General features: G+C 36.9%; 1 protein-coding gene across 1 annotated transcript in view; it reads right to left on the bottom strand.

The window, feature by feature from the left end:
• The window catches only part of spab (space blanket), a 43,005-nt gene that overhangs the window by 21,278 nt on the left and 2,453 nt on the right, over positions 1–19,274 (bottom strand). Inside the window, exon 2 of the mRNA XM_019044832.2 lies at positions 3,769–3,924. Coding sequence (XP_018900377.1) covers positions 3,769–3,918 — 150 coding nt within the window. The 5' untranslated portion in view covers positions 3,919–3,924. The remainder of the gene's footprint in view (positions 1–3,768; positions 3,925–19,274) is intronic.

Raw genomic sequence — 19,274 nt, 5'->3', positions numbered from 1 at the left:
GTATATATCCTAAGCTTGAAGTATAAAAAAAAAATCGAAAATCGGAGTGACTGTTTTTTAGATAATTGAGTTTGAACATTGAATGGCGAAAAAATCGTAAATTTTAAAAAACTCTAAATTACGGCCATTTAAATAATTTTTAGCTTAATTTCGATGGCATATTTAGAATCTACATGAAAAACTGGTCTAGAAACACTCTTTCAAAGTATGATGGATTGATACAGAGTCTCGCTATGGAGAGTCAAAGAGAGGGAAGTCGAGAAAATGAGAATCGCTAAAACGGGCTTTTTTGAATATCGCTAAAATTCACCCCATCTTTGGGGGTCGATATCTCGCGAACGGGGCGTCGGATGGGAAAACCCTTCAAATTAGTTTCTTATAATGATGTAAAGACCCCGTATACCAATTTTCAGCCAAATCGGAGGGGGTCGGGTTCCGACCTTGGTTGCGTTGACGTGGAATGACCCTAATGTCAAACATTTCTGGAAAGGCTCCCAATCTTTGCCACTTTCCCTATTCTGCGCCTCTTGAGAGGTGATAGGCCCTAGATGAGTCCGTTCTATTAAAGTTTGGAGTATAAGACCCAGTTATCCTTATATTACACGATAAGGTTATAAATTCTCCTTCTTGAACAATGTAAATTTTCACTCTTTTCCAAGTTTTGGATAAATTTAAAAAAAAAAATTCTATGATGATTTGACGAGACGTATTTTTGGAAATGTAAGACTATTTTCGTTAAAAACATATTAGAGTTGAGCTTTTTTGGGAGGGGGAGGGTATGGAGGTGTGAAGCAGTTTCTGTAACAGATGGTTCCGGCAATCCTAAGACCGAGCATCAAAGCAGTAAGAGATATTATTTTCACTTTCATCAACAATTGCAGAAGTGGTTGAGAAGGCCATTTTGTTTTCTGCGTGCAATGTAATCTTGGTTGCTGTGCCATACTTTGAAGGCGTTTTACACTGCCTCCGTGTATTCAACTCCTCTTTACCGTGGACGGTGATCTATGCGACGCAGCAGTGCAATATGCGCATCATAAATGTGCTTCTGTTGAGAGAAGATAACTGTATTACAGTTCAGGGAAATCAATTTTGCATCATTCGGTGAAAAGAAATCTAAAAAATTCTAAAAATGGACTCTTTGGTAACAATTCAAAATTTAAAGGGAAAAACTGGGAATTTGAGAAAACAGCTGTTTGTCTGGCGGTACCCATTCACTTCAAATGCTTTTAACATAATTTAAAATGCGCATTATGTTTTGAAATTTTAAGCTGATGTTCTTTAGAGAATTTAAGAGGATTCAGCATCAACCCCTAAAAATCGATATTTTTTACCACAGTCTTGATTTTTCGTTCCACTGAACAATTTTAGTCTCCACCTGAAGACACATGTGGCTCTGCTGTGTCACTGTCACATCTATCAAAACCTCTCTCGTAAACGTTGAAATATTTCCTAGTAAAGAACTTAGATATTTCCCTTGCTTCCAATTGGAAAGAGCGTCATCCTACGTATAAATATACGGTAACTCTAAAAGAAAAGAAAACATGAAACTCAACTAAACAAGAAAGACGGACTTGAAAATATTGCCACCTAGCTGACAAAAGCGTACGGCAATTTTTACATGAGCTCTGGAAACAATGGAGTTATACGGACGATAGGGCTCATTTGAAAGTGAGCATACTTTGTTTTGTTTCGGCGGAGTAACGATATAACTATCTCGCGGAGACAAAGGGTCAGATCTCGGATCGTCGTCTCTCTGACCTAAGGGTTATCTTAATTTCGATGTGAGCCCTATAGTCCATATAGCTCAATGTTTTTCGGGGCTCACTTGAAAATAGAGATACGCCATTACGTCAGTGGAGTGACGAGATGCGACCGCGACGTGCAAAAGAAAATAAGTAGAAAAATACAGTGGCAGAAGAATGAGAGGTGGAAACGGTTTCTCGACGAGAGAAAATTGGTCCTGTTGATTTTCCCCGCAATTTCCTCTTCCTTCTCTCACACCTTTTTCTTCTTTAAGGATTTTCTCTACCTGGGAAAAAGGATGACCCAAATAGCGTGCGCCCTTAAATTACAGTTGGAAAATTGATGACCTTCCCTCCCTCCCCTGATTTCTTGATCTGCGCATTCATCCTTCCACACAACCTAATCACCCTCATCCCCCAACTTAATCCCCCTCTAGACCCTTTAGATCACACGGTTTAACGGTGCAAAGGTTAGGTGTGAAAAGTATTAATCGAAGGTGCAATCAATAGCTCATCAAGTCGAGCAATGTAATGCAGTGCAGTGTTTTAAGATTTAAGGGCCTTGGGTTCATGCAGTTTTTGCTATTTCTGGAAATTTGCGTTTGAAGTTTCAAAATCACATGAATTCTTATAGTAGAGCGAAAATTCAAACTGACTTTTTGATGCTTAAAAACTGGAATTTGGGAGTGATTTTTTCGCACCTTATGCATTAAGACTAATTTTACTTGAAATAATCAATATCTCGATTTTTCAAAAACTGCACTTATGCGCTTTGTTTTCAAGCCCTTATTTATGCTCATGCAAGTTGTTTGAGCCATATGTATTTTTAAAGCGAATATGTTCCTCCTTCAAGAAAAAATAACTTAAAATTTTTAAAGGAATTAATCAGTTGCAGCATTATTTCAATTTGACGTATTTATGCTAAAAGGAACTATGTTCCATGCAAACTCTATTTTGCACATAGTTCCTTTTAGAATAAATATGTCCAATTCATAAAAATAAGGATAGGAAAACTGATAGCCGGAGGATCCTTTTTTGCCCGAATCAACTAAAATTACTGCGATGATATATGCGACCTCAAGATAAATTCTTATTTTCAGACTGGGGTCATTGATCCAAATCGACGGTCCTCAGGGCAGGGATAGAGGATTACGTTCTCTGAAATTGGCACTTAAATTTGGATTTATGGACGTACTCGTATTTATACTTAAAGGAATTATGTTTCGCGCAAATCCTACGCACATAGTTCTTCTTAGCAGGAATACGTCCATATATTTGGATATTCTAAGCAAAATTTGATGCTAAATAAAAATTGAACTCCACAGACCATTGCTTGAAATCTATCGTTATTCTTAGGATATTCGCAAATATGACATAAAAACCAGATCTTTAGAGTTCTGCATTTCAGGGGTTGTAGGTAATTTATGAGTCACCTGAACTCTAACCTTGTGACGTGCATATAAATTTCTGCGACTACCAAAAAATATACAACGGATACGGTGGAGATGTATTTCTTTTTAAATTTTCAAGGGTAGTGCAAGTTTTAATGTACGAGTATTTCATAACTTCAGTTGGATAACATTTTGCACTTAGGAACTGCAATTTCTGGCTCATCCATAAAAACACTCACGTGCATAAATAAATTAAGGAAGCATACGTTATTTTTAAACGAAGCCCGAAATCATGGTTCCAAATTGCAAAATGTAGTCCAATTTAAGTTCTATCCGCTACATCTTATGTCTTCATTGCGCGAACTGAGCGATGATTTGTTCCGATTTATTCTGCAAAAATATCATTATTTGACTGTAATTTGGTCAACACTTTTTGATCAAGTTTTATGTGCATATTTCACCCTATGTAATTTATTCAATAAGATAATTTTAGGCAGGAAGCACCAACCACCATTTTAGGAAGTAAGCATCTTTGGCATATTTTCAACTTATTGCACTGTTTTTGAGTTTTCTTCAATAAAAAAGAAGCTTTTTGAGTTATTGATCGGATAATTTTAAATGTATTATAAAATTACCTGAATATATGATTGTCCTCTGAAACTGCCGTGGCCACCGTAGCCCAAATTTGTCAGAACCTCTGGACTAAATCGGTTGAATACGTGAATAGCGTTAGTTGGCGTGAAACCTAATTTGATTAGACACAGGATACCCAAAAGTGAAAGCATTTTTATCTGAAACAAAAATTGTACAACAGTTGATCACATGATGCATAAACATAATAACTTTCTAAAATAACGCTCTTCAAAAAATGAAAAACAAAGTAACTAATGACGAATGACGAAAAATTACGACGTCAGTGAATTTAAGTTTTCACCTTTCTTCACATTATAACGCACCGATTTGGTGGACTTGATCTTGAGATTATTTACGGTTTGGTTCAGTGAAGTTGGGTCAGGTCAAGTAAGGTAAAGTTGGGTAAGGTTAGGTTAGGTCAGGTTATATCAAGTTATGTTAGGTCAGGCCAGGCTACGTTAGAGTAGTACATGTTTGTGGCCGGCGTTCAACGCATATTAGCGCCTGCAAGACTATAGGAATACTTCACGCATTGCGCAAAACAGTGCGGTCGCCTTGAGACGTATATTAGCGCCTACAAGACTGCATGAATACTTCTTGCATTGCGCCAAACGCAAAGCAGTCGGTCAGTTGGCGTGAAACGCATATTCGCGCCCACAAGATCGTAGAAATACTGCACCGATTGCGCGCTTTAATCATTGTAATTTCTCGATGTCCTCCCACACGAAGGAACGTAACTCCATTCCAAAGTTGCAACATCGACTCAAACAATTCGATTTTTGCAAAAATGCACCCGGGTGATTTTTGTCCAAAATTTTTCTGATTTTGCGCGAGATCATCTTGCCTCGAGGCAAATGTCGTCGCTCTGTCACGAAAGAACGTAACTACATTTTAATGTTGCCAAATTTCCCTTTTCATTTTTCATTTTCACAAGATTATCTTAGACATATCTTGCCGAAAATTTTCTGATTATTGCGCGAGATCAGAGCATTGCAATGTTGCTAAGATTGTGCAACTTCTTTTGTCTTGGAGGAAAAAACCGATTATCCCTTAATAGTTTCTATTTTACTCGCTAAAAACTGTAAATTTAAGACAAAAATTACCATCTAAATTTCATAGTTTTTCATAATTTCCGCAATTTTATTGCAAAGGATGAAGTTGCACAATCTTAGCATCATTGCAATGCTAGTGGTTCCTTTTTGCAAAATGCAATCCATATAGCATTGTTAAGATAGGGAGTTATCGATCGAGTTCATTCGATAACGATTCAAGAATCGACCTTGATCGATATATAGCATTGTTAAGATAGGGAGTTATCGATGAAACTCATTCGATAAAGATTCAACAATCGACCTCCAGTTTCCACACAATTCGGTCTATCCAAACTTCTGACTCGCGAGGAAAACTCGCATCGTAGCAGTTCAATTGTCCGTTGAGAATGGACTCATGTGCTCCGCAAATTACGAGTTAGATCAACTGGACGTATTTCTGCCAAACGAAAGTATGTGCATTAAGACATGAGCCCTGAGACTCATAAGAATATGTGCATAGCAGGTTTGATAGAATTACGTCCAAATAAAGTTTCCTCTTTCACCATGCTGCTCAATAAATTCAAACTCGCCAAAAGAAATTATCGCGTTCACTGAGAAAACCGCTCTTGGTGCGGAAAAATTAGTTTAGTGCACGGGTAGTTTTTTCTTTTGCTCTCGTTTTTTCCCTACTTTTTCTTTTAAATCAACGGACTAGATGGAAAATTGCGAACTTCATTTTTAACTTATAAGTCTATTTAAAAAAATTTCAATCAGACCGTATGAAATGAAGCGGTAACATTTATGTTTTTCTTTTCGTGCACGGTATGGCTTGAATTACATCGAAAGAAAATGTGGAGTTGATTTAACATTGTGGATATAAAAAGTGCATGAGAACTTAAAAAATGCTGAATTACGCGATACTATGCAGTTACTTTAGCAATGCCAAGTTGTAAAACTAACTGCGGTGGCGGGTAATTCAGCATTTTATAAGTTCACACTTTTTTTACATCCAGAATATTAAATTTAATCAACTCCACCATTTCTTCGGTGTATGTACAAACATTTTTTCTTTAAAAGGGGAATAAATATGTTGTCCGTTCATTCGCAAAAAAACTCAAGCGCCGATTCCTCTTATTTTCCCGTCCAAATTGTAAGAGACAGCCAAGATCCGATTTCAAGTTGTAATTATCTCTTACATTCATTTTTCTGACCTTCAAGATTTAGAATAGGTGGATTAAAACAGTTTTCACAGTTTTTCTCGAATTCTCATTTTTGGCGCTGAAGTCGATTCGATTCGGCTCGGTTCAATACTGCAGTTGAGTGGTTGCTGCAGTGAAGTCTGCAAAGGCATCACTACGTATCGGTCCACTTCGTAATTTAGAACGCTGATTAAAGGGTGGGAGACACGCGAGATAGCCGTCACATTCCCGAACCACTCAATTACCTAAATTAACTTTCGACCTTGAACCTTGAGTTCGTCAAGACGGCGATGTTTACTTTATGTACCGCAACTTCCAAAACTGAAGAGTGACTGTCCCTTGAGGCGTCTAGTTCCAAAAGCGGCAATCTCCACGGTCCTGTCTAAAAAGTGTGCAATCATAATAATTTTAAGAGTGAGAGAACGGGAAAACCAAAATGCTTATGGTCTCTCTCTAATTTTCTGTTTTTAAGCGAGAAAATTTGGAAAATTTTAAAAACTTCCGGACGTTTTGATTGTTTCTCACAGAAAATTAATATGATTACACAATTTTAAGACAGGGAAATGGAGATTGTCGGGTTTAGAACTAGGGACCTGATCTCTTCGATGACATATTTTGAGAGCTAAGGGAAGATGCCGTTGGACAGTATCGCAATGGCTAAGGTAAAAAAATGCGTATATCCAACGCAACACGTTTCAGAATCGCCAGTATGGACCACTATACACTTTACAAGGTGTAAATTTAAGCATTCTGATACATGCTTCTTGACTAAAATTTCACATGGAAGACTCCCGGGATTTATTCAAAGTTCATAATTTTTATAATTTATAAAAGCAAAAAGAGGACGCACACTGAAAAAAGAAAAATCTCGGAGTATTTACTAAGAAAAGGGTAAAATTACCAAGAATTCAGGGTGCTACTTGATCCCAGTTTTTTCTTGGTAAAATTACCATTTATGGAATTGGTAATTTTACCGAGAAATCTCGGTGAAATTATTGAACTTTCTCGGTAATTTTACTGGACCTTGGTAAAAACGCCAATATTTTTTTATCGACTGTGGTAGAATTACCGAGATAAAATGGCAAAGTTACCGGGAGTTGATTACCAATAAAAGTGGTATTCTTATCTGAAAAAAACAGTAAAAATGCCGGTTTTAAGGGAAGCTCACCAGTCACTCTTGGTAAAGTCACCAATAATTGGTAAAAAAAGTGAGATGGTAAAGGTACCAACGGACCTTGATAAAAACGCCGAGAACTTTTTTTCAGTGTATTCTGTTAAACGGAAATAGTTACGTATAACGGGAAACCCCCGTTTTACGCCTTCAAGTATAACAAGCACACCCCATCTTTTCCACCCGTACATAGTTCCGGATCCTCTGCCATCAAATCGAAGCGACACTGTCTAAGGCGCTGTGAGCAACTATTCTGCCACAAGAGTATTGCACAGTATCAGGTGAAAATGAAGGCGCGCCAATGTACGCAAACTGACTGGGATCAATTACCAGTGTTTAGTCCTTATGGCCAACGATATGCGACTTCTGTTCGATCATTACCGTGGAACTTGGTTAAAGGTGGCAGCATTTGACGAGAACCTTGAATTCCTACTCAAATTTTCAAGATCCGAAAATCCGCAAGATGGATGGGTTCCAAAATGCTATCTCGGTCCCTGTTCGATTGTGAAACTTGGCGGCAAGGGATATTTTTCAAATTAAAAGTCGAACTTTTCTGTCAAACTTTCTAAATTCTAAAATTTAAGATGGCGGAAGTGGCCTAAATACATTACACATATATTTGGACCACATTTTGCAATATAGAACCACCATCCTGTTTATTTCGAAAAAAAAAAAAAACATAGTTAGTTAGTTAGTTAGTATATTTTAAGACATTCAGCGTCACAGGCTATTAACGTCTTTACAGATAATTTCGAAAATGGGAGTATACACGAAAATTTAGATTTTTAAATTAAGAGAGGTGAAGAGTTTCAGAATTTTGGTAGTAATATTGGGTTCATCGCATGTAAGTGGGTTTGTATTTCTGTTGATTGTAGGGGAGTAGATCTGTGATTGGGGATATCTGAGTGCAGAACAGTCTATAATTACGTGTTTGATGGATAGAGGTGATAAATTACAGAAGTTACAGATGGGTTGATTTTCTTTGGAGATGATATGATTGTGACTCGTAGTATTGCAGGGTATACGTAGTATATGGATGGATGCTTTTGTTGGCGAGCCAAGAATAGAGGCTCTTAATTGCACAATGTAGTCCAATTGAGAATTTATCGTCAAAATAGGCTTAGCGCATCAAAAATTCTCTATATTTCACATCCTTTTACTTGATGAAGCACGGTACTTCAATCTATCAAACACGTCATAACCCCACCCCCCCCCCCTCCCCCTTTTGAATTAAACATCGCATGCCTGATCGAACTTAATCAATTTACGTAATGAATCGTCCGTTATTGATTGCAGTTGCGGAAACATTCTTGTCTCGCAAGTGAACGTAATCCCAATGCAGGTACAAAACCATTCTTTGATATATCCTTGTTTTACTTTTACCTATTTTCCTACAGGGTGCTCTACTTTTGCACATAAAAAGTCTTCAGAGAGTCAAGTATGTAATGAGCTAAGATCAGCACGGACAACTTATTCGTAACAACAATTGCTGCAGACGCAACTAAAGGCGAATTTTTGAGATATCGTAATTGGAAATTTTGATGGTAAATTCTAGGATTCGACTGTTCTTGATCAATTTTCTCCGCGTTTAGTACGACTGCTTATCGGAAACATGATGATAGTAGAATGAAAAATATTGAAATATACGTGGTTCATGATGACCAGGAAGTTCAATCCATGTTTGAAATCGTATCGATTATTGAGTTTTCTTGGTCTCAGAATCCAACTTTTAAGTCATTTTATGCAAAAAACCCCCAATTTTAAAGGGCAGCACAAACTGCCTCCGCAGGGGTGAAGAAATATTATCATGAAACGTACAGTTTTGATTCCTATGTTTTGTTGGTCGCAGAATCCAAACTGTAAGTAAAAAACAGACATTTTATGCAAATAATGTTCCAAAGCTAAGATAGAAGCTGAAAACCAGTTGCAAGCAACACACGCTCTCTGGATCTCTACAGGTGGTGGGTCAAGTGTCGCGCGATCCGGGAATGAGATGAGGGGCTTGGAGGACAAGGCGCATAAGTGCAGTTTTTGAACAATTGAGAAATTGAGAATTTCGGGTAAAATTAGTCTTAATACATATTCTGTGAAAAATTCGCTCCCAAATTCCATTTTTAAGCATCAAAAAGTCAGTTTGAACTTTCTCTCCGCCATAAGGATCTATGTGTATTCGGAACTTCAAATACGTATTTCTTGAAATAGCAAAAACTGCTCTCTTGCGCCTTGTCCTCCAAGCCCCTCAGATCTTCGTGATTCTCTCGTAAAAATTAAATTGTCCAGCTAAATTTGGCAATAACTAATGTGGCTAGGTTTCTCTCTGCTATACGCGGTTCAAATGTGAACCTCAATATTTCCAAGATCCGATGCCCTGCATTCTTTTCAATCCGTGAGTGGAAATTTTTGCAAGGAGACTTGACAACAATGTACAAGGTTCACGATACATTTCGGTCAGGTCAGGAAATGGCAATGAATAGACGTCGTCGTTTTGGGAACGATTTACAGGCACGAAGAGAAACATTTCAATTCTCGTTTTATCATAGGAAATGAAAAGGAGCGGAAAAGCACTTGAGAAAGGGGAGCGAATGAGCTTTGCGAGGACGATTTGAGCCGATTTTGAACTTGAACGGGTGTTTCAGGAACATGACAAGAGTCCTCATCCATTTACGTCATCCAAACGACGCGAGGAAAAGCCTGGAAAATCTCTCAAAATGTTTTACACTCTTGACGTTGAAGTCAAGAGCCGTTCCCTCTCTTACATAAGCTCGTTCCTCGCAAATTCCCTAGTTCCTTGCTTCAAATATTCTTCATATTCAAACATACTTCGTTCAGTTAGTCCTTTGATTTTTTTTTTCATAGCTCTACATGTTGATCATATTGAGAGCTTTCCGTGCACTAATCTTTGCACTTCTTTAATGAATGCACCAATGAATTTATTTTGCCATTAGAAACTACAATTTTAAGTTCATACACTAAAGCACTTATCTGCATAGAAAAACTAATTGCACATTTGTTGTTTCTAAAATGAGCCACAGATTGTAGTCCCAAATTGCAAAATTTAGTTAATATGAAATGAAGAAACAACTTAAAACGGGACTAAGGCCGCAAATAATAAACATAAAATAAAATAAAAAACCCGGGACGTTTCGCAGGGATCACACCCGCATTTTCAACCGGCAAAAACAAGAAAATTATAAGAAGGACACTATGAGCCTCACCGTTGTTATTGTGAGACTCGGTGACAACGGAGACAACGGTGAGGCTCATAGTGTCCTTCTTATAATTTTCTTGTTTTTGCCGGTTGAAAATGCGGGTGTGATCCCTGCGAAACGTCCCGGGTTTTTTATTTTATTTTATGTTTATTATTTGCGGCCTTAGTCCCGTTTTAAGGTGTTTCTTTATAAATGTTTTGGGCGATTAAGTTGTTTTTTCTATCATTGTTAATATGAAAGGTGAAACTGCTGAGAGGCTAATCCTAATTGAGACATCACAGACTTCTTGCCATATATTTTATTTGTTTGATAGAAAAGTCAGTTCTTGAAAAAATCTTTTTTATATAATTTGGGCACGAAGTATAATTTTGCGAAAATTCCAAACAAGAATGGTCGGTTTTCTTTTAAAAAAATAAAATAAGAGCAGACACTTTGATACACCACAGTCAAGATATGCTTTTCTGCAGTCTCACTTTCATGACTTGTTGTATATAACTATTGCAAAGTCACTTGAGGAAATTTTAAAGTCGTGGTAAAAATAAAACACACTTTTTTGTAACATTTAAGCCAAAATTTCTTTTTATCGATCTGCATTTAAATATCAGATTATATTTCAAAAATTTTCTCGACTAATGCGAGACGACATTTCATGAATTTTCGATAAGTGATTGAGAGATCCTACGAGTTATTATCAAGATGCACTATGATTTTGAAACAAATATTTTAATTCTGGCGTAGGCCATGTAGTATCAAGCGAAATCGAAGGCGTTTCCAAGCGATGATAACTGCTGGTCGCACCTCCTATGGTATCTTTCAAACAGATCAAATAAACCCGCATCTTCCATCATTTTTTTGAAGACTTGAGTAATTTCAATCGAATTTTATCTAGGAAGCGAGTGCGAAAATAAAAGCCGAATACTACAGATTATTACACTTTTTTTCTTTTCTTTTCTTTCTTTTTTTATTAGAAAAACGAAAATTTAGTAAATGTTATTTTTTGAGGATTTTCAAGAGATTCTTTAAGTGTGTTTTGTATCCGCAAACACATGTCATCCAACCGAAAGATTTAACAGGAAGGCATCCCTGCATTAAAACTGTGACTATCCATAGGAACACTTTTCCAAAATGTAAAATCTCCCTCAGGGAAAATCATGAGGGAAATGAAGCGTTCTGCTCAAGACGTACTCTTCTAGATTGACGTCCACCTATACGTGCGAGGGCATCGTCACCGCTCATTCATGAGCAAAGCTGTGGCTCAATATACATTGATTGATTACAGGAGAGTAGAACATCACTGCGTGGGAATATTTGACATTGCAGCAAACGAGAAGCAACTTACATACGCCCTGATTCAAAATGAGCCCGAAAAGTTGTGATTGATGGAAGCCTGAGACAATTTAAGAACAGATTAGTAGCTTTAGAAAAACGGATCGACTGCCACTTGGTAGAGGATAATTCCGTTACGATAAAGTTATGGATTTTTTGATTCAACTCCTGTACGCTGCGTGTCTCTGACGTGCTTTCAGAAGCAGATATTGGAAATTTGACGTACTGTATCTAAAAATGGGTAAAAAAACAATAATAATTTTAATATTAGCTTCTGCTCAGTTTTAGCCTCCTGCTTCTCACCACCAAATTTCCTCTGAAATTTCCATATTTGTAGAAGCTCTTAAGCGTTGCTTTCATTCGTAATGGACCAAAGCATAAGCCCATAATTTTCTCTTTAAGAGCGTTACAGAATTATTGAGCTTTCTGTTACGAAGATTTCAGTAAACATTGTATAGAGAGTACATGATCATTCCAGCACTTGAAGAAGCAAAAGAAATTCGTAAACTTGTCATATTTTATTTCCAATAATTGAACGAAAGGAAGCAAAGATCTAGTCTCAGTAAATGTACTAAATTGCTTTTCCACCCTCTGAAGCGTGTCATGGATGTGATAGATTCAGTTTTAAACCAGCTAAATAATATAAGAGCGTAACGCATTACGCCTGCGGCGCGAAGCGCCTCGAAAGAAGGATGGACCACGCAGTTGTTACGGGGGCGGGGGGCGTGCCCCCTAGTTCATGAAGGACTTTGCATCAGGGCCGGATTATGGGGGTGGCCACATGAACCGCGGCCCATGGCGGCAAAATTAGGAGGCGGCAAATTTTACAATTTTTTTTAATACAGGTACAAAAAAATCGGATTCAGAAAAAACCTACAAACAAGAAAAGGTGACAAAATCTCTCATTTCCTGAGAGTTCATTAATTTCTAATTTTGTCGAATTTCGGTGATACAAAAGACTGCGCACCTTTAATTAGTTGAGTTAAGAGAGAAACCAAACACGTAATTTGGCCTGGAGCGGCGCGGCGCAAAGAGAAATGATGACGAGGACTTGAGATGAAAAGGAGAAGCCCTCGACGCGGCGGTCGGCATGTAACACATATTAGCGCCTACGAGACTGCATGAATACTTCACGCATTGCGTCAAACACAGTACGGTCAACAGCGGTCGGCGCGGCGTGAAACGCACAGTGCCTACAAGACTACATGAATACATCACGCATTGCGCCAAACAGAGTGTGGTCAGCGCGGCACGGCGGCGGAAGTTAAAATTATTAAACCACATTTATGTTTGTTCTTTCTTAATTTTTTAGTTCATTTCTTACAAATGAAAGGCCTTGTCCCCACAGAGATAGGTTTACGGAACTGAACTTTCGCGCGAAGTTCCGTGAACTTTTGCTAGTAGTGTTGACAGGGCTTACGCAAAAAATGTGTCCAACACGAGTGAACGCGTCTTATGCACCCTTCTCCCTCCGGCACGTTCACTTGATGGTTTTTATTGATGTTTCAAAATGAATGAGAAGAGGGCGGCAAAATACAGGCGGCCCATGGGCGGCAAGTAGGTAAATTTGGCCATGCTTTGCATACTTCAAGAGGGAAACGTTTGACCTTAATAACGCTGAGAGATGACAGCAAAAGAGAAGGGGTATATTTTTGGGTTCCGTTAACTTTTCAGTTGATTAGACTAACTAAACTCACATTTTTCGGAGAAAACTAATTAACTTTGATGATTGTTCGTCATTAGGGCTCGCTAGCGGAAGTCAACGTTGCGTGGCTAAACCACTTTCAACCCCCGGAGTCATCAACTTGTTGATTCATGCAAAATTATGAATAATAACGCCCCCTAGGGTCCATGAACTCAGGGAAAATTTAGACGCAAGCATACAAGGACGAGGCGTAGGGCTGCATTTACATTTCGGGGAATTTACATGTATATCTATGGCCAAAGTGCAAAACCGTGTACCTCCGTTTGCGACGTAGCAGACTTCCCATCATATTTTATTTTTTCCTTGGTAAACTATAATCATCGTAATTTCTTGAAAACTTCCTCGATTTTTCTTGTTTGTTAGCAGAATATTCTGTGTAAACATGCTATAAGGTTGGCTTGTCTCGGCTTCTTCTCGGAAATTTATATAAGGGCGGAAATTTTACCTCCACCATCGACTGTATAATTCGCTGATATGACCATTCCATTCTTATTTAGACTTTTCATTTGACCTTCACTCGTAGTGTGTTGAATATCAAACTCAAATGACTGCGCAGCATATTGACTATGAAACTACCAGACCACGTTTCTCGGTTTGCGACTTTGCAAACTTCCTTCCTTACTTTATTTTTAAATGAAAAAACTGCTCAACTTCACTTTGCAAAAACTTCCGTGATTTTTCCTCTCTGTACGAAGAAAACTCTGTAAAAATTTCAACGAATGATATTGATTCACTGACTTTCAAATAAATAAAATGTGAGCCAGATTTTTATACCTGCAGACGAAAAAACGTAGTCTGGTAGTCTCACCGTCTATAAATATCTTCGTCATTGTCACTGCAAATGTGTTAGTTTCCTCCTAAACTTTACGTAGATGACCATCAGTTACTGCATTTTTTACATTTTTAGTAAAGCAATATATTCGGTGAAAATTGCAAAATTTAGCGAACGTTTATTTTTAATCCGGGGAAAAATTTGAACGATTTTTGCAGAGATTCTGTATCAGCTATGTGCCCTTTTGAGCTAAGCTGAAATAATAGCATTGCAAAAAGCACGTATCGAATAAACATTTTCATCAAGATACATTCATTAACGATCTACACGGACTTCGTATTTTAGGGATGTTTTTTCTTCGAAATAAATCAAAGAATCTGCCAGGAATAAAATAAAATATGCAGATAATAAAATAAGTTTGGGGTGCTTTTCGCAATACGGAGTAAATTTCTCAGTCTGAATCACCCACACAAAACGCGAGCGAATATTCAACAACTTCTTGCGCAGTTTTGAAGTCAAACAGAAGCGAGCAATGACGAAAAAAGAGCCCGGAAACTTTTAATCAAGAAACTTCTTAATCGTTTCTGCGCAATAATTTACGTTATTGTCAATTCAAACTTTTTACATTGGAGCTTTTAAAAACTTTGCTCAGACGGAATGAAACGAGGGAAGGGGACAATTTGTCTACTTTCTTTTCCTCTTCGTTTCTGGTGAATAAAAGAGTCTCGGTGTTGAAGCGTAAACAAAAGAAAAGAAACGTGTTGACATGAAATTAATAAAGTGGTTGCGAAGTGAGGTTGCCGAAGACAGGATCAACAAACTTTAGGGTCTTCAATGTAAAAGCCCAATTTTCAAATTATTGAAATTGTTATTTTTTTATCATCAATACGGGAACATCAGTAATTTGAGCATAGCGAAGACAGTAAACATCTCAAATTCCGTGGAAAGAGAGACAAACCTCAATGAATTTTTAATCACACGGAAAATACCGACACTCAACTTTTTTGGCATGAGAAGGGCAAAAAAGAGGCAAGCTTTATATGGATAGTAATTACTCCAGATCGTAAGGCCTATAATTTATTCCCTTCTTATAGCTCGGCGTGGGCTTGGTAAACACAGATATTGCAACGCTATCTTGCCGAATTTTTTTCTTATTTTTTTTTTTTTTTGGGGGGGGGGGGGGGGGTTACAAACTTAACAAAATCTCTCTAGCCAAAAAGAAAAACAAAATTATATTTTTATTTTTATTAAACTGAAGTGATGGGGTGAAAATCCAATTATCACATTAGTTTAATGAGACGGTATGAAGTGAGAAAATTATTTCCTGCAATGTGGACATCTTTTCCTCTAAAAGCACACACATTCCTACGCTTCTACTATTTACACATTTAATTCATAAATAGGTACCTTAATTTCATTAGTTATGCGTCTCATCAATTCGCGCCCAAAAAATTTCTTACATACTATTTCCTTTTCAAAAAGTTAATCAAATTTATCATTATTTTTTGAGATCGAGGGAAGAAATTTTAACGTTTCTATTGTGGAGAAAAAAAGGGTCAAAACGGAAAAACGTCGAAAAATCAATGTACATAAATTTATTTGGACCGAGTTAAGCAGAAAGGAACCAAGCCATATCAGTTGTTGCCGAATTTAATTGGACAATTTAATTTTTTACATTAAAACAGTTGTGCGGATTTTTTTGGCAAATTTCAGTGAATTTTCTACGCAGTACGAAGCTAATTCCGTAAAATTTTCGAAGGCATCCGTACAAACGTGCTATTGTAAAAAATTAAATTTCCCAGTTAAATTTTGCAATAGCTGATGTGGCTTGGTTCCTTTCTACTAAACGCGATCCATGTATAAGTAAAAAAAAAAAAACACTCTTTGTTTTGACTCGTCTCTGATATAACTTCTAGGTATGCCACAACCTTTGAAACCTTCTTTTTGGCCCTGCCATACTTGTAAACAGTATGATATGTATTCAAGTAAACTTCAAGTTAAATCAGGAGCTAAGCTCAATTTTAGGCGCAGACTAAACTTTTTGTGTAAGGTTGTATGGTAACACTTCAATCTAAGCTAAAAACCATCGATGACATATTAATCCGTTTCCGGATTGGATTATAAGCTCACAGGATATTCCATAAAATCGATAAAAACTCATCCTCGTATAAACTAGGGCAAATGAGCATAGTTAGGTATTACACGTTTCTACTTTTTCGGGCAGGTTCCACTATTTAAGGGCTTTTCCCATTAATTTCGCTTCTGAGGGTTGTTTCGTGGAGAAGACATTAATTTTCCCATTAAGTCCACCCTAAGCCTCGGTTTAATTAAATGAAGCATCGCTCGAGAGGCCTTTTAGATCCTGACCTAGAGGAATGCTAATTTCAACTCACTCTGCGGTTCCGCATTAAATCTCCATTTTATATGAGTATAAGACGTGCTCCAAAACAGTAGCCCTCTAATAAATATGCTTCAAGTTTTAATTTCTCGGTAATTCAATACATTAGTGTGTGTACATCTCACTGGTTTCATCAATATTTTTTTTTCTCTGTACGATTGAAAAAATATACAAAAGTATGATCGGACTAATATTGTAGTTATCACATACACGTTTGGTGCATGAGCATACGTTTTTTGGGAAATATGACGTGACTATACCAAAATAAATTCAATAAAAATCGGAATTTAAAAAATAGGATATGCACACAGCCAATAATATATTTTAACATATTTTCGATTCGGCTTTCATAATATCTTAAAATAAAGTACATGCCATTTTCGGAAAGGGAAAATTGCAAATGCGAGTAAATTACGTGTCGGCAATAACTCATTTTATTCGTGAGAGAAGTTCAATAGCTATGAGACATTTAAGTCATATTCTCAATTTTATTTTTTACATTTCGCTACAGAGACTGAAAACTGACATAACAAGTGTCTTACGAGATAAAAAGTTCACGAGTATCAACACCGAGGGGAAAACCATTTAAGAAGCTCATTCCTTGTTGTATTATTACCTCCTGAAGGGATCTTAAAGATATTAAGTCTGCTTATTATACTTATTCCTGAAACTTCGCGTAACAACGCTAAAATGGTAAAATTACGAGTATATGAGTACCATGTTTTAAACATGAAAGCCACGTGATTATTAGCACAGAATTTAACTTTTTATATATTTTAAAAACAGAAAGAATGAATAAACGTAAGAAGTCTGCTACGGCCTGTTTTTTTTTTTTATGTTCATTTATGAATGAGGACCCTATCAGAGTAAATAGGTTGCTTTGCGTACATATTATTTGAAACATAAGAATAATCTAATCGTGTGTAATATGATTGATCGGACATTGTCACACTAAATTGGTAGAAATATCTTTAAATGCTCTTTTAAGACACATTTAATACGTAAGTAGATATCTCTTCAGTCAATGAGTGCAAACTTTCGTTATTCATTAAAATTCAGGGCAAATGATATAGTCTCAGTTCGGAGAGTTGAATTTTTTCAGAAAAGCAAAACAAGTTGGATTCACCCAGTTGGTGCTCACCATAAAGTTTGTGTGGATTATTTTGATCTGAATGAAGAGTATATCGATGCGTAATTGCAATTTTTCTGAATTTGGGCCATTTCAGCATGGCACAGTGACGATTTTCTACTTGAAATTGCAGTTTTTTGTCGTTTTGAATGATTGTAACGGACGATAACCCAGTTAAAATTATGAAATTTATGTTTATGTACTAACAAAGCACAGCGTTGCGTTTTTGCAAAAGCTTAAAAACGGCATCACTTTATCAGCCGTAATCACCTTTCCAACCAAAATGGCAACCACGGTAAAAAAAAGTACATAAAAATGTGAAAACAATTCGGAAAAATTAAAAATGAGAAAAGAGAACAATGACGGTAAGTGCAAAATTGGTGTATTTGATAAAAGTGCAGTTTGAAAAGGTGCAAGAGAATTTCCAGTGCGATATTTCAGTGCAACACGAGCTGGTGCAATAGGTGATTCTTACCAGGACAAAAGACACGGCATAAATTAAAACACTCTCATTACATTGCCACTTCAAAATTTCACGTGGAAAATAACACACGAAACCAAAAGCTCTGGAGAGAATTCTAAAACAAGGTAAAAGTAACGGAGATTCACCTTCATTTAACGCAAATCACTGTCATCGGTTTTCCTTTTGGACTCGTTCATGCGAAAAGAAATTACGCAAATGCAAATGAATCGAATCAAAAAGAGCTATGAAATACGCTAATCCTAAGCATATGATTTTTTTGATCTGATTTATTTTTACGTAGCTTTTTTTAGCACAAAATCGCTCACTTAATTAATACAATACGCACATGTGAATGATGGAGAATTTGCACGCTGTGAACATTGCATTTCCTCATTTGAAAGTGTTTAATGAGTCGAGTTTACAGTATTTCTTATAATTTTATTTCTCATACATGGGTTATTTGCCGAGAAACAGATTTGAAAGTGAAAAAATGTACCGCATGTGACGTCATAAGGCGGCATTGACCATTTCAACACATGTATTTTAGCAGATTAGGTCATTTGGTCACAATGGAGAATTTGCAAGGGTCTGAAATTTGATGAATTTCGTGTTTAAGTGGAATCTACTGAGTGAACTGAACCCTTCATTCATGAATGGAGCAATTACTACAGGATATATGGACAAAATAACTGATTCTGCTAAAATACATGCGTTTTTAAACGGGAAATGCCTCCAGATGACGTCACTGGTCGGTGTGCATTTATCTCACTTTAAATTATTTTAAAAGTATTTCCCATGCTCGAGAAAATTAAAAAAAAAAAAAAAAAAAATACGGTGAAATCAGTTCTTTAAGCACTTCAGTTGAATCAATAAAAAGTGCGTGCAATTCTCAATTCCTTGTTACATTTGTTGTCATTAATAATAAAACGTGGGTTGCGCGGAGGGGAGAGTGGCAACGTTATAACACGACTATGAGGCTTGTGCGTGATAACGACGAGAGCATTGCCAGGTGTGTGTGGACAGTTAGGTGAGATAGTGTTTGTTTTCTATATGGAGTGAGTGAGGGAATGAAGCGGGATAATTTTAATGGGATCTTGTCTTTGGG

Source organism: Bemisia tabaci, chromosome 8, assembly GCF_918797505.1.
Source record: "Bemisia tabaci chromosome 8, PGI_BMITA_v3".
Lineage (NCBI taxonomy): Eukaryota > Metazoa > Arthropoda > Insecta > Hemiptera > Aleyrodidae > Bemisia > Bemisia tabaci.
The sequence above is the reverse complement of the archived record's forward strand: the minus strand, read 5'-3'. Positions and strand labels throughout refer to the sequence as shown.